At 47.0% G+C, this 17,043-nt stretch overlaps 1 protein-coding gene across 2 annotated transcripts in view; it reads right to left on the reverse strand.

The window, feature by feature from the left end:
• The window catches only part of il16 (interleukin 16), a 38,854-nt gene that overhangs the window by 15,425 nt on the left and 6,386 nt on the right, over positions 1–17,043 (reverse strand). For both annotated transcript variants that reach the window (XM_033050059.1, XM_033050058.1), the window contains exons 3-10: positions 13,335–13,446; positions 10,175–10,311; positions 6,039–6,149; positions 4,851–4,965; positions 2,998–3,071; positions 2,018–2,237; positions 1,676–1,793; positions 594–726 (exon numbers count right to left, since the gene is read on the reverse strand). In XM_033050059.1, coding sequence (XP_032905950.1) covers positions 594–726; positions 1,676–1,793; positions 2,018–2,237; positions 2,998–3,071; positions 4,851–4,965; positions 6,039–6,149; positions 10,175–10,311; positions 13,335–13,446 — 1,020 coding nt within the window. The remainder of the gene's footprint in view (positions 1–593; positions 727–1,675; positions 1,794–2,017; positions 2,238–2,997; positions 3,072–4,850; positions 4,966–6,038; positions 6,150–10,174; positions 10,312–13,334; positions 13,447–17,043) is intronic.

Below are 17,043 nucleotides of genomic sequence, written 5' to 3' on the forward strand. Positions count from 1 at the left end.
GGTGGTAGATGTATGGAACAAGCTGCCTGAGGAGGTAGTTGAGGCAGGTGCTATAACAACATTTAAAAAACATTTGGAGAGGTCCGTGGACATGAAATATTTAGAGGGATATTGGCAAAGTGCTGGAGTAACTCAGCAGGTCAGGCATCATCTGTGGAGAACATGGATAGGTGACATTACACAGAGTGCTGGAGTAACTCAGCGGGTCAGGCAGCGTCTGTGGAGAACATGGATAGGTGACGTTTTGGGATGGAGATGGGCTGGGTAGTGGGAGATAAAATGTCTGCAACAACATACTGCCTTCACTGTGAGTTGCAATCCAGGACTACAGGATGGCTGAGCTAAATGTCCTGTTAAATAATTCTCCTTCTATAAACTAAACTAGAATGTGGACTTTGAAATGGAGCCAAAATCCTGGGAATTAATGTGAGCCTAAATCACCAAAGTGAAGTCCCATGGAACTGTGTGGAACTCTGGTTAAGGGTTCAAAAGGACACAACGTTGCTCCTTATCCCAGCGGGTCCACGACTGGGGAATTGGCTTCTACTACATCCCTCTGTTACCCCGACACCACTGAGGTGTGGCCATCTTACCAGGGGATCGGGGTGCCGGCTAATCACCAGGTGGTTGCGGCCAGACCGGCAGTGCTGGAGATGGGCGTACGCTTCATTCAGAGTCAGGTTGTGGATGTTTGTTGTATTAATTTTTAATATGTGGTCCCCACACCTAGAGCAAATGAAACATCACTATGTAAAACGCCGCTTTAAGAATCAATCAAGTGTTTAATCACCATGTGACCCAAACACAGAATAATGACATTCTAACTTGCAGCAGCATAACTGACCTGTAAACAATACTCAGTGAAAAAAAGATCAATGATTAAAAAAATCAATATTAGTGCAAAAAAACCCTGGAATCCTTAATGCCACCAAAACAGTTTGTAGCTGATAGTGTCGCTGGTGTTGAAGTTGACTGGACTTTATTGCCTTCCCTCACAGTGGGAAACGTTGATTCCGCTTTGTGGGGATGTTCATGCTAAATTCTATCGTGTATTGTGTCCTTTTTATTTGTATGTCTGTATGGTAACTCAAATCTCACGGTAAATTGGTGCATGTGGCAAGAAATGTGACTTGAACTTGTTTGTAGTTCGAGAGCCTGATGGATGTTGGGCAGAAGCTGTTTGTACTTCCAACAGGAGGGTGGTAAGGGCCCATGTTGAAGGAAACTGGAGCACGCAGAGGAAACCCACGCAAGAACATGCAAACTCCACACAGACAGCACCTGAGGTGACGATTGAACCCAGGTCACTGGCACCGTGAGGCAGCGTCTCTCCCAGCCACACCACTGGCCCACTCCAACTAGAGGCATGTGGAGCATCTAGAGGGAACCATGTAGTCACTGGGAGTAGTGCAAACAGCACACAAACAGACCAGGTTTGATCCATGGCCTCTTACACAGCGAGGTAGCTACTATAGCTGCGCCACTGTGCCGTTAGTATCTTGTTGCTTAGGGACTCGGAGAATCGGCTCCAGTGTGTTTGATTTGCTGCTGGGTGGAGATCAGAACCCTGTCATGAGCAGATCTTACACCTCTGCCCCGTGTACCTGCCTCCAAGTGATGCCTCAGCTGCACAAGACAAATGTAGAGAGGAGACTCGCAGAAGACCATCCCTTACCGGAGCCTTCCGTCTAGATGTGCCACTGATCCTGGGGAGAGAGTGTGGATATAGATGCCAGATGCCTGTAGATGGGTGCACACACTGCACAGTCCAATTCCCAAACCCACACCGTCCTCTGGGGAAAAGAAACAGACATGACTTTAGAGAAGTTTCACCCACCATGACCATGAGCTGCTGCTAGACTCTGCCTCTGGGGCTGTGAGGCAGCAACTCTACCGCTGCACCACTTTATATTTAACAAATTCTAGCTGCAACCTGACCATTACTGACCCTGAATTAAGACCAGGTCCAGGTGTTCCATTGGCTTGGAGTTTAATGCTGGCAAGGCCATTTGCTTACCTTTGTACAAAGTGACTTCCAAAATGACTCTGTCATCAGGGTTTGGCACCTTGGGCATGTTGTCCAGCTCCAGGCTTGAGCAGCTGCCCCTCACCACCTCGTCAGTGTTGGAGTTGGTCGACCACGAGTGGCTCAGATATGTCGCCGACTGTCGCTGAGACAGATTCGAGCCCTTCATACACGTCCTGACCGCCAGAGTGACCACGCCCTTCCGCACTTGCTACAGCAACAACAAAAGCAACAGCACATTGACCAAAGGACACGCAGTTACACAGTGCTGGAGTAACTCAGCGGGTCAGGCAGCATCTGTGGAGAACATGGATAGGTGACGTTTCACAGAGTGCTGGAGTAACTCAGCGGGTCAGGCAGCATCTGTGGAGAACATGGATAGGTGACATTTCGGGTCAGGACTCTCCCTCAGACCGATTACAGTGGGGCAAAGCTAGAAGAGAGATAGGGTTAGGACAAAGACAGGTGAAGGGCCTGTCCCACTTTCACGACCTACTTCACGACCTTTTTTTCATCACGCCCCGACCTACTTGATGCCACGAGTACCTACGACTAGCATCACAACCTACCTACGACCAACCTACGACCTCCTGACGACCATGCTGCGAGGATGAGTCAAGGGCAAACTCGGCAGAGGTCGTGAATTAGGTTGTGAAAGTGGGACAGGCCCTTGTGATGGGTGGGTGAGGGGGTTGATTGGCAAACAAAGACCAGAGATGAAACTGAGACAAAAGGGTGTGAGATAGAAAGAGAAGAGACATGAATTGTGACCTCACATCAGGAAGGAGTGTAGGTTAAAGGGGGACAGGGGGACAGGGGGACAGGGGGACAGGGGGACAGGGGGACAGGGGGACAGGGGGACAGGGGGACAGGGGGTAGAGGGAGTGGGATAGAAGGAAAAATACACTGAGTATTTGTTTTTCTACCAGTTTTAATTAATAAATTAATGATTCGCACTCTGACAGACTGACCTTAAATATCTGTACTGCTTCTTCATGGGTTAATTCATTCATTGACACCCCATTCACTTCAAGTATTTCATCACCTGCAGGATGAAAGATTGCCCACATCAATGTTTCTGTTTATAGATCCTGCATCTCAGTCACACATCAAACACCAGACTGTACCCAACAGAGCAGGAAAGCAGATCCTTCAGCCCAGTTGGGTCCGATCTCCGTCAGTGTGGGCACCATGGATTTACTTGCCATGGAACTGCCTCAACTATTACTCTGTGAATCTTGATTATTAAAGGGCATCAGGGGCGGCACAGTGGTGCAGCGGTAGAGTTGCTGCCTCACAGCGCCAGAGACCCGGGTTCCATCCTGACTACTGATGCTGTGTGAACGGAGTTTGCAGGTTCTCCCTGTGACTGCGTGGGTTCTCTCTGGGTACTCTGGTTTCCTCCCGCACTCCAAAGATGAGCAGGTTTGTTGGTTAATTGGTTTCTGTAAGTTATCCCTAGTGTGTAGAACAGTGCTTGGACTCGATGGGCAGAACGGCCTCTTTCCGTGCTGTATCACCAAACTAAACTTTCAGCACAAGAACCTTGAATGGAGGAAAATGTTCCAAGGTGCTGCAACAGAACGTAATCAGAAATATTGTTGATAGGAGCAGAATTAGGCCATTCGGCCCATCAAGTCTACTCCACCATTCACTCATGGCTGATCTATCTTCCCCTCTTAACCCTACTCTCCTCCCTTCTCCCCATAACCCCCGACACCCGTACTAATCAAGAATCTATCTATCTCTGCCTTAAAAATATCCATTGACTTGGCCTCCTCCACAGCCGTCTGTGGCAACCATTACAATGGGCTCAGCTTGTCAATCTGACTACCATTGGCATGGTTTACCTAGTACCGAGCTTTGAGGTAACATTAGGTCACAGAGACCTTATCCCACCCTCAACCACACTCACACCCCCGACCTTGATGTGTTTGTGGATCAAAAGGGCTAAAAATCAGCTCACCAATAAAACTCCCAGATAGACAAAAATGCTGGAGAAACTCAGCGGGCGAGGCAGCATCTATGGAGGGAAGGAATAGGTGACGTTTCGGGTCGAGGCTCTTCTTCAGACTGGGTAAAACTCTCAGATAAGCTAGATTAGAGAGAATGTTTAGGGAAGTATTCTAAAGGATTTGAAGGGCTGAATGGCCTCCTCCTGCACCTATTGTCTATTGACTATTGAATAAGGGAAGGTGCGAGAGACACAGACTTGGGGAGGGACGTGGAGCTTAAAGCCCAGGTGGCCAGAGGCAGGCTGCCATTGGTTGCAGTAGACATATGGCACAACAAGTGGTCAGCGTTTCCTTCTCTCTGGACACTTGTTCAGCTTCCTCTTTAAGCAGCAACGTTACTCACTTCCACTACCCCATCCACCAGCAAGTTCCACATTCTCACCGCTCCCTGGGTAAGGATGTTGCTTCTCAATTCTGTCTTGAATTTCTCGGTAACTAGTTTATATTAATGCCCCTGCTGACCTTACTCCCAAGGAGTACTCGCCTGAAGTGGAAACGTTATCACTCTATACAAGGACACAGAGTGCTGGAGTAACTCAGCGGGTCAGGCAGCATCTGTATAGAACATGGATAGGTGACGTTTCACAGAGTGCTGGAGTAACTCAACGGGTCAGGCAGCATCTGTGGAGAACATGGATAGGCGACGTTTACAGAGTCCTGACCCAAAACTTCACCCGTTCCGTCTCTCCAGAGATGCCGGCCAACCCACTGATGAGGGCCAATGTGCTGAAAGCCTTGTATCACCCTATGTACATTTCATTGTTAAAGCAGAGGTGAGTGAACACGGGAACAAAGCGGGGTCTACTCACCTTCCCTCAGTCGCCCATCAGCAGCAGCAGCTCCGTCTGCGTAAATGGTCCTTACAAAAATCCCCATGGGTCCATAGACACTGTCTCTTCCTCCCACCACACTGAAGCCCAGGCCCTGTGAGAAGATGCACAATTATCAACCGTATAGCTATTTCACAAGGAGAGACACAGAGTGCTGGAGTAACTCAGAGGGTCAGGCAGCATCTGTGGAGAACATGGATAGGTGACGTTTCACAGAGTGCTGGAGTAACTCAGCGGGTCAGGCAGCATCTGTGGAGAATTTAGATAGGTGATGTTTCGGGTCGGGACCCTTCTTCAGACGGAGGAAGTATTTCTCAATCTGTGCAAGAGAAACTTCCCTGGAAAGCATCTCATTTGGTGAGTAGCGGGCGAGGTGTATTGTGAGTTTTGCTGCAACTTGTCCATGGGTGCAGTATTCACTGTAACAAGAATCAGAAATATGTTCCCCAGAAGGGTTAATGGTTTTATAGCAAAATTAATTCATAAACGTAAGTAAATCAAGGAGGACCAAGTATTTAGAAGTTTTACATCAGCATTCTTGTATTTCAAATACTGACCTCCCCACCATCGAAGGTCCATCACAGTACTGACCTCCTCACCATCGATGGGATCTACAGGAGGCGCTGCCTCAAAAAGGCAGCCAGCATCATCAGAGACCCACACCACCCTGGCCACGCTCTCATCTCGCTGCTACCATGGGGGAGAAGGTACAGGAGCCTGAAAACCGTGTTCTCTATGTTTAAGAAAAGCTTCTTCCCAACAACCAGCACAACTTGAACACTGCACAACACTAACCTCAGCGACTGTGATCTTCTGTGGACTGGTCAATGGATCTCAGTTTTGTACTATTATTGCCTGGCTTAATGTTATTAATTTATTGTACTATTGATTATTATATATTGACCAATGTGTTATTGCGTTAACGGGCTTGTTAAGCTGCCGCACGTACAAGTCATTGTCCTAAACACCACTATCATATCTGCCTCCACCACCACCCCGGCAGCATGTTCCACCTCTCTGTGTAATAAAACCTGCCCCGCACATCTCTATTAAACTTCCCCCCCTCTCCCTTTGAGCAGCAACCTTAACAACAAAGAAGTTTGACTTATTGCATCTTTTTCATGTCCTACCGAAAGTAGCGAGCGAGCAGCAGGCACTTTGCCTTACCTTGCCTTGGCCCTTCATCAGGATGATATTTGAGATGACAGAGGGAGGTGGGCTGCACCCAGAGGGCAGCAAATGAGCCGAGCTCAGGGACCGAACCGCCCGGGTCATTGGCTGCAGGAAAAGAACAAAACACCATCAGACATAGGAGCAGAATGAGGCCACTCGGCCCATCGTCCACTACGCCATTCTATCATGGATGACCTATATTTCCCACTCAATCTCCTGCCTTCGCCCCGTAATTGTAAAGAGTATGGAGTGGATTAGGAAAAGCCCATTAACCCAGACCCATCTCACCCCGGTCACTCCCTCTTCTCCCCTCTCCCATCAAGCAAGAGGTACAGAAGTGTGAAAACGCACACCTCCAGATTCAGCGACTTTCCTCCCAGCTGTTATCAGGCAAATGATTCATCCGTATCACCAACTAGAGAGCGGTCCTGACCTCCCATCCACCTCATTGTAAACCTTCAAACAATCTTTAATCTTTGGATTTTATCTTGCACTCAACATTATTCCCTTTATCCTGTATCTGTACACTGGACAGCTCGATTGTAATCATGTACAGCCTTTTCGCTGACTGGTTAGCACGGAACAAAAAGCTGTTCACTGTACCTCAGTACACGTGACAATAAACTCAACTAAACCATACCATCTTCTCAATAAATAGGGTAACTAACAGTGCTGTGGGGACCAGCCACCCTTTCATCCAACTGTACCCATCCCAGCTTTACATGACTGCACTTCATTTATATAGAGTCCAGGTTCATCCACGTCCAGGTACAGGATGTCAGTCGTCCACTTGTGATGGTCACAATACAATGTTAAAGAGCTGGAACATCTGAGGATGTTTAACGAAAGTGGCGACCAGAAAGCTAGCCACACAAAAACAATTGTTGAGAGGAGGAAGAGGCGAGGAGGTTTAGGGAGAGAGTTCCAGCACTTGGATCATGTTCATCAATAGTTCAGCCAAAGCATTCACTGTAATACTCTCAATGGCCCACGTCAGAGTTTGACAAGGCCACTGGCATGGTTACCCACTTAGATCAAGGCTGCTCTGGCCCCTAGTTCCTTTAACCCACCTTTGCTCCAAATTATTTTGTTAAACTTATCAAGCTATGAATTCTCCACTTTCCCCCTGCTGTCTGTCACTCTCTGGAGAAACATGACCCAGATGTTTTAAAAATGTTTTCTTATTTCACTTTGAAAATGTTGCACATCCTTCCTGAGGTGCAGTGCCAAGGAATGAGCAGAGTTGCAGTGGGGTCTGGACAAGGTTCTCACTGCAGTGTTGGTTCACAGTTAAACATGGTGGGCAGGTCAAGGCAGTATTGAGCTTATGCCAGGCACCAAGAGTTGAACACAACAAAGAACCTGGGAGAGTTGAGAAAGTGGAACAAAGATCCAAAAGCAAAATTCAAAAAGCAAAGAAAAGCATTGTCAAATAAAACTAAAAATTGCAAGTTCTGTTCACATGAGACGATCAGAGGAAAGAGAAGAGGGTTTAAAACGATGGAGGCAGGACATGGGGATGGAGTTCTTAATCTACAAACAAGGAACTGCAGATGCTGGTTTACACCGAAGATAGACTCAAAGTGCTGGAGTAACGCAGCGGGTCAGACAGCATCTCTGGAGAAAAAGGAGAGGTGACGTTTGGGTTGGGACCTTCCTTCAGATTCTTAATTTATATTCTTCACATCAGGAGGGGGATGACATCATAAATTACATCACTAAGGAGAAAGTGAATGAGATTTAAAAGATTCTAGCAGGTTTCCTTAATTAGCCGAGGCAGAGTATATAAAACAGGGAAGTTTAGCTGGAACTGTACACCAATATGATCACAGCTTAAGCACAGATGTGGCAGTGCGTACAGATGTGTACAGATGTGTACAGATGTGGCAAAGATGTGATTACACTGGGGACACACAGAGGCTATAATATTGGGGTTATTTGTGAATGCTGGGTAGACTGGGTAGACTGGGTTTTATTTCTGGGTAGACTTGGTTTCTTTCTATAAAACATGGTTTAAGGAGATGGATAAAATGTTGAGGGGTTTAGAACATAGAACAGGCCCTTCAGCCCACAATGTTTATGCCGAACATGATGCCAAGTTAAACTGATCTCATCTGACCACACGTGATGTGTACATGTTCTATTCCCTGTTTATACATGTGCCTGTCTATTAACCTCTGAAACACCAAGACCGTATCTCTCTCACCACCGCCCTTTGGCAGAGTATTCCAGGCACTCACCAACCTGTATTCACCATTTGCCACGTACGTCTACATTAAACGTTCCCCCTCGCACTGTATAGCGATGCCCTCTAGTGTTGGACGTTCCACCCTGACTGTCGACACTTCTCAGAATTTTCTACACTTCTATCAAGAATCCCCTCAACCTCCGACAATGCAGAGGAGACAGTCCAAGTCTGTCCAACCTCTCCCTGTAGCTGTAACCCTCTAATCAAGGCATCATTCTGGTAAACCTCCTCTGCACCCTCTCCAAAGCCCCCGCATCCTTCCTGTAATGGGGGCGGCCACAATAGTTGAAGATAGAAACTAAATCCTTCCATTCTCAAAGGGTTCAGAAATCAGATGTGGATGGAGATTAGTAATAACTGCTGGAAGGAGAAGAGAGAAGAGAGGTGGATTGTGTTCACCTGGAGTGGGCTGGGGTCTAGACATCCAGGTAGGACCACTCAGGTAGGGTAGCACCACCCAGGCTGAAGCCCTGGTCACATTGAAACAGTACATGGCCATGGAATTGAGGGGCTGTGGCCACCAGCCATGGAACCAGCGCTGGAGGGCAGGGTCAGCTTGGATAGCTCGCTCACACTTAGCACAGATACAATGGGCCGAGTGGCCTCGTCTCCTTTAATTGTCTCAGATCCTTCTCCGCGATTCCTTCGTTTTCCAGCCTCCCTACAACTGTATCCTATCAACCCATTGGTGTGTCATTGCTGGGGATGGAGGGCTGGAGACCAGGGCCAGGCAGGTGGGAAGAGTTGGGTTTGGCATCAAGGTCGACGTAAACATTGTGGTTTTGGGCCTGTTCGTCTGTTTCCTTCTCCAACGTACATTACAAGCGGAGATCGACAGGTTCTTGAGCAGCACGGGTGTCAGGAGTTACAGGGAGAAGGCAGGAGAATGGGGTTGAGAGGGAAAGATAGATCAGACATGATTGAGTGGCGGAGTAGACTTGATGGGCCGAATGGCCTAATTCAGCTCCTAGAACTTATACATTTAAGGTAGACAAAAATGCTGGAGAAACTCAGCGGGTGCAGCAGCATCTATGGAGCGAAGGAAATAGGCAACGTTTCGGGCCGAAACCCTTCTTCAGTCGGGAGTGTTTTGTCCCGAAACGTTGCTTATTTCCTTAGCTCCAAAGATGCTGCTGCACCCGCTGAGTTTCTCCAGCATTTTTGTCTACCTTCGATTTTCCAGCATCTGCAGTTCCTTCTTAAACACTTATAAATTTATGTATATTTTAACCATAATTAGGACTTAATTCCATGGACGAGAGGTGATCTTATAGAGGTGTACAAAATCATGAGGAATAGATCGGGCAAATGCACAGAGTCTCTTGCCCAGAGTAGGGGAATCGAGGACCAGAGGACACAGGTTTAAGGTGAGGGGGGAAAGATTTAATAGGACAACCCAATCAACACTTTTAAAGTGTGCCAGTGGCAGTGCAGAAGTTGGCGTAAACTCGGGAATGATCCAATCACCTGCTGCTTGACCTCAGTCAGGCACCAGGGCCAAAACACAAAGCACCATAAGATACGTGTGCCACCTGGGAGGTCATACAAGATCAGGTGAGTGGCAGCTCTGACAGTGACACGTTTCGTCACTGTTACCCGCAGCCAGAGAAGATGCAACGATCTTTGCCAAGGCCCCTGTAATCTCCTCCCTATCCTGGAGCTCAAGGCTGGAGTACGGCATGAATCCAAAGCCTTCTGGATCACCACTGCCAGAAACTGAATCAGGTCTGGCAGCTATTAAATAACTTGGACCTTGTACTAAACTAAGTGGAAAATGTGCATATGAGAGAATGTTAGTGGCACCGGCTGTATTACGCTCACAAACCCTGTGGCTGCAGAGTAATGCAGGATCTACGTGCCGCATTAACGGTGAAGATCTTACATGGACACGCTCTGGAGCTTCCAGCTGTTGTGAGAGAGACTTCCTGTGGTCACAGTGTGCGGGAGGATGTCGACACACAACTTGTTTCGTGGCAGCCGGTGAATCAACATCTTTGTCCAACCAGTAGGAATTCACTCCTGCCAAAAATATAAGTTGCAATTCATTAGAAAACAGAGAATGATTTAATATTAGGAACAGGTGGGACCCACAGATCAAAGAGGGAGGAGAGCTGGAGTTAGGGGGCACTGCATCAAGCAGTCCCTTCCCCACAAACAAGTCAAAGATTCTCTGCATCATCGTCTGTATCTCCCGTAACTCTCAGTCTGAAGAAGGGTCTTGATCCGAAACGTCACCCATTAATTCTCTCCAGTGATGCTGCCTGTCCCTCTGAGTTGCTCCAGCATTTTGTGTCTATCTTCAGTTTAAACCAGCATCCGCAAATCCTTCCTACACGATTCAAAGATTCAAAGATTCTCTTCACTTCTGGCAGTCCTGGATGAACCTCGAGCCATATTACGTCTACATGTCCCGGTGGAAAGTAGAAACAATGTCGATGTCCACTGGGACTCAGCGGTGTAAAATAGGAAATGGCAAGGCAGAAGCAGTCTGCTTTACATCACTTTCATTGCCACTTCCATGCCTCAGGCCAGCACTTCATAAGTAACTAAGCCAGCCTCAAATGGAGTTGTGGGCACTTCTGGAAAAACTCAATGGCCTCTAGAAAGTGCACGGAGGAACTTTATTCCGACACAGAGTGCTGGAGTAACTCAGCAGGACAGGCAGCATCTCTGGAGAACATGGATAGGTGATGTTTCACAGAGTGCTGGAGTAACTCAGCAGGACAGGCAGCATCTCTGGAGAACATGGATAGGTGATGTTTCACAGAGTGCTGGAGTAACTCAGCAGGACAGGCAGCATCTCTGGAGAACATGGATAGGTGACGTTTCAGGTCAGGACCCTTCTTCGCACACTAATAGGATATTGGAGACACAAGATACTGTAATCTAGAGCAAAAAAAATCAAAGTGCTGGAGAGCCTCAGCAGGTCAGGTAGCATCTCTGGAGAACATGGATAGGTGACGTTTCACAGAGTGCTGGAGTAACTCAGCGGGTCAGGTAGCATCAGTGGATACAGGGAAGGTTCACATTTCAGGGTCGAGATTCTGCAACAGGTCAATTGTTGTAAGTGATGTGTTTTTTGCTCTTTATTAGGATGTTACCTTGGATGAATGATTTCAGTTCTAGTTTAGAGATACAGCACGGAACCAGGCCCACTGAGTCCACGCCGACCAGCGAGCCCCGCACACTAATACTATCTCACACACACTAGGAATGATTTACACTTACACCAAACCAATTAACTTACAAACCTGCACGTCTTTGGAGTGTGGGAGGAAACCGGAGCACCCTGAGAAAATCCACGCGGTCACAGAGAGGACGTACAAACTCCGTATAGACAGCACATGTAGTCAGGATGGAACTCGGGTCCCTGGCGCTGTGAGGCAGCAACTCTACCGCTGCGCCACCGTGCTGGAAAGGTCAATCAATTAGTGGTCAGCTCAGCTTGTGGTCTCGGTGAGAGAGAGTTCAGATAAATGTTATCTGAACATTCATAACATTTAATATTTCGTGCCGCTGAATAGGATGGATAAATATTATTCAGATCACTCAGAGCTTGAGGCGAGGAAGCTGGAGAATAATTATTCCCTTTGACAACCTGTTGGCCATCTGGAGATTATAAACGTAAAGCCATTAGCACAAATCTAGAGGCCGATGAGAAGACTTTCTCACGCAGTGTTTGTGATGTGTGAGGTTTGAATAATAAATCATTTAAATAGGATCTGGAGTTTACAGGATTATGGACTTCAAATGGATATATATATAGGACTAAACACGAGAGCCAGCACGTATAAAGGGCCGAATGGTCTCTTTTATAGCAAATTCCTGTAATTCTAAAATTCTGTAGCTTCAATTACATAGAAACATAGAAACATAGAAAGTAGGTGCGAGAGTAGACCACCAGGTCCGTCGAGCCCGCACCGCCATTCGCTCATGGCTGAACACTAAACAGACACACTTACCCACAAACAGTAGACACAAGACACAGAACACAAGACACTACCCTCCCCTTTATACCGCTATCACCCCTCTCCACCCCAAGAACTGCGTGATCTCCTGGGGGAGGCAAAAAAACGGATAAAAACCCAGGTCCAATTCGGGAAAAAAATCCGGGAAATTCCTCTCCGACCCCAATCCAGGCGATCGACACTTGTCCAGGAGATCACTCAGGTCTTACTATACTAACCATACCTAGGTCCATATCCCTGCCCTCTCCCCGTAGCCCCTTATCCCCTTGGCAGCTAAAAAACCATCTATTTTAGACTTAAATATATTTAACGTTTCTGCTTCCACTGCTCCCTGGGGCAGTGAATTCCATAAATTAACCACCCTCTGGGTGAAGAAGTTCTTCCTCATCTCAGTTTTAAAAGAGCCCCCCCTTATTCTGCAACTATGTCCCCTAGTTCTAGTTTCCCCGATCATTGGGAACATCCTCGGTGCATCCACCCGATCAAGGCCCCTCACGATCTTATATGTTTCAATGAGATCGCCTCTCATTCTTCTAAACTCCAAAGAGTAGAGTTCCAGCCTACTTAACCTTTCCTCATATGTCAATCCCCTCATTGCAGGAATTAATCTTGTAAACCTTCGCTGCACTGCCTCCAGGGCTAGTACATCCTTTCTTAAGTATGGACCCCAGAACTGTACACAGTATTCCAAATGTGGTCTCACTAATACTGTGTATTACTATAAAAATCAGGAGTGGTACAAATGGCTGTTGGCTTCTTGTGGTGGTTTTTACATAAAACAATACAGCGCGGAAACAGGCCCTTTGGCCCACATGTCCACGCCGACCAGCGACCTCCGTACACTAACACTATCCTAAACTAGGGACAATTTACATTTATACCAAGCCAATTAACCTGCAAACCTGTACGTCTTTGGAGTGTGGGAGGAAACCAAGGATCTCGGAGAAAACCCACGCGATAATTAGCTTAGCTGGTGACCAATTGATTGAAACAATTTACTAAGTGTTATCTCCATTATGAGGGGTTGAGATGCCTCCCAGACACGTCATTCCTTCACTGCTGCCGGTTATTTACCTGTTGAGTTGCAGCGAGACCTTTGGCACGGAAACTCAGTCTGGGCTTCAGGTGAGTTAAGAAACGTTTCGTTAACTAACTCCACCTCAGTTCTCCCATTGGTTATACATTCCTGCAGAAAATCAGAAACAAAGCATGAGGACAGCAGCGATAGACAATGGGGTTATAACGGAAACTTCATTGGACCCGCTACATAAATACTGTTAGACAAGAGGTGAACATTCGACTGGCCAAAGCCCTTCACTACTGACCGCCTACAGCACAGGTCAGGGTAGGCCCTTCAACCCAACTTGCCCACACCGGCCAACATGTCCCAGCTACACTAGTCCCACCTGCCAGTGTTTGGTCCATATCCCTCCAAAGTGTCCTATCCATGTTAGAGTCATACAGAACAGAAACAGGCCCTTCGGCCCATCATGCCCATGGCAACCAAGATGCCCAATCAACACCAGCCCCACCTGCCCACGTTTGCCCCATATCCCTCAAAACCTTTCCTATCCATGTACCTGTCCAAATTGGTGTGAGCTGCCCAAGCAAATTATGAGGTGTTGTTCCTCCAATGTGCGCTGGGCCTGACTCTGACAATGGAGGAGGCCCAGGACAGGAAGAGCAGTGTGGGAATGGGAGGGGGAGTTAAAGTGTTTAGTAACCGGATGATCAGGTAGGTTTAGACGGACTGAGCGGAGGAGTTCGGTTTTAGCAGCCTGGTTTAACTATACCGTGCCCTCGGCAGGCCGGCGTTGTGACATAAATGTATAGCCAGATGGCCACGTTCCCCACTGCTCGGGTCGTGGATGCCTCTTGGGAACGAAGCCCTGCTGTAACCTGGAGAGGATCTGTGTGTTCCACATCAAACACCACGCGGCTGGTAAACAAGTGAAGTGGGGGGGGTAAAGTGAGGATTAGGACAAGCACAAAGGCAGAGAGAGAGAGAGGCAAGGACAGACCCCGGGCTGGGATCAATGGCAATGTTTAATTCACCAACGCCACATCAATCAAACACCTATTTAGACAAATGCAAGTCAGGCACACCAGTGTTTATCATTCACGGAAATAACTATCTGTTTTTTATTTTAAACTAAAAAGGACCTATAGAGATGATGGAATTTAATTTCGATTGGAGTTAGTCTGACCCACGGCTTATTAACAAACAAAGTTAACTCCAGCTTCACTTTACCTGGAACACACAATACACAATAGACAATAGGTGCAGGAGTTGGCCATTCGGCCCTTTGAGCCAGCACCGCCATTCAATGTGATCATGGTTGATCATCCACAATCAGTACCCCGTTCATGCCTTCTCCCCATATCCCCTGACTCCGCTATCTTTAAGAGCCCTATCTAGCTCTCTCCAGAGAACCGGCCTCCACCGCCCTCTGAGGCAGAGAATTCCACAGACCCACAACTCACTGTGAGAAAAAGTGTTTCCTCGTCTCCATTCTAAATGGCTTACCCCTTATTCTTAACAAAGAACACAATATAGAACCGTACAGCACTGGAACAGGCCCTTCGGCCCATAATGTCTGTGCCGAACATGATGCCTTTAAATGAACTCCTCTGCCTGGAGATGATCCATATCCCTCCATTCACTGCATATCCATGTACTCATTTAAAAGCCTCTTAAACGCTGTCAGGAGGGTTCTTCCCTGATTGAACTTTCGTTGGAACAAGCTGAGATACCGATCCACTCAGCAAAGGATCCGTGGTTATTCTCAATTTAGCTTGAAGTCGATTTCAGAAAGAACACGAGTTATCTGTTGAATCCAATGTAATGGGAGAACACAGCAGGCTTTATATTAGACTCCACACGGCCTTGGCACTGTAATGTCAGAGAGCGAGTGTGTAATTAGATCAGCAGCAAATGCAGGAGTTTGTCTGCAGTTTCATGAGGGTTGATCCAATGATTCACAGTGCAGAGAACTCCGATTGTTTCACCCTGTGTGTGTCAGGCTGCTGTGGTCACAAATATTAAACGTAGCTGGCCGGCTGTATATGTAAGTAAAGATACCAGCCGTTTACGGGATGGTTTGGAGGGATATGGGTCAAACGCTGGCATGTGGGACTAGTGTAGCTGGGACATTAGTTTGTTTATTATTGCCCAAACAAGTGGCTTTTAATGATGGATAAAGAGGTTCCACGTGGGTCAGAGTTAGTGCTGCATAATGACATTTGAAAAGAATTGAACAGAAAATAATGTTTTCAATATTCACTGGAGACAACACAGAGGTGGAAATAATACTGCCTCATACCCCCAGCAACCTGCCTTCCATCCTGACCTCTGGTGCTGTCTGTGTGGAGTTTGCACGTTCTCCCTAATGGAACATTTGCATGGTTTTAAACAACAATTTATAGCAGGGATGAAGAAACAGTTCTCATTTCAACAGATTGAGGCTTTACTGGAATATTAGATTCCATAAAATCAAATATAAAACAACTAAAATAGACGTCATGACTCGTGGAAGCAGCAGAATAAAACTTGCTTGACTTTGGAAAAATCTGCTTTAGAAAAGTGAGCTTGCAGAAGATTTGACGGTAATTGGCAAATGTAGTTTTGCCCAAGTTATGCTCTACCCTGCAGCTGTGGAAGTGAAGGGGAGAGAAGCCAATTCCATTGGACATTTGCCTTTTCCACAGGGCACTGAGTTCCTTCAGCCTTTCCAACAGACCACGAGATGTGTGTGTGTGTGAAGACTTAGCCTAGCCCTATACACGAGGAATTATGTGATTGGTTTAGTTTAGAGACACAGCACGGAAACAGGCCGCGACATCTGCTCAGACCATCAATCACTGGTCACACTAGTTCCATGTTATCCCAGTTTCACATCCGACACACTCAGGCCAATTAACCTACATACCTGCACGTCTTTGAAACCGGAGCATCCGTAGAAAACCAGTCACAGGGAGAACGTACAAACTCCACACAGGCAGCACACAAGGTCAGGATCAAACTTGGGTCTCTGGCGCTGCAAGGCATCAGCTCTACCCGCTGCATCACTGTGCCATCTTGATCTGAGGGGACAGATTCTGTCTCTACAGTTTGCTGTTGTGATTAGGTTGAAGCAGATGGGTTTGATTGACAGCATGTCGTTACATTTTATTGGTGGAGGAGGTGACAAATCTTCCAAACAGATTACATTAGTGAAATGACCTTGGGTATATCTTCAAAGATATCGTATCTGGTCTATCAATAAACCAATTATTATTAGCCAGTGTCTGATAAATAGCAGAACAGTAAACTCAACAGAGCGAGACAGTTATTAAATTCAATATTGCTCAAAAATAGACTCCCTCTGGACTTGCATTAGTAGCGTGATTCTGCACCGTCTTAGAATGAAACATTGCTCATCCCAATGCTTTTCCCTTTTGCATTTAATGGGAATTATTGGATTAGCTGCCGTGCATCATCTATATGACCAATGTGCCCGGAATGACTTCTATCCCACCGCTCCTAATCAATTCCCCTTCCTTCCATGGCAACGTCATACAAAGACAGATCAAGTCCTACATATAGACACAGAGTGCTGGAGTAATTCAGCGGGTCAGGCAGCATCTGTGGAGAACATGGATAGGTGACGTTTCACCGAGTGCTGGAGTAGCTCAGCGGGCCAGGCAGCATCTGTGGAGAACATGGATAGGTGATGTTTCACAGAGTGCAAGAGTAACTCAGCGAGTCAGGCAGCATCTGTGGAGAACATGGATAGGTGACGTT

This window comes from Amblyraja radiata, chromosome 34 (assembly GCF_010909765.2).
Source record: "Amblyraja radiata isolate CabotCenter1 chromosome 34, sAmbRad1.1.pri, whole genome shotgun sequence".
In the NCBI taxonomy this organism is placed as follows: Eukaryota; Metazoa; Chordata; class Chondrichthyes; order Rajiformes; family Rajidae; genus Amblyraja; species Amblyraja radiata.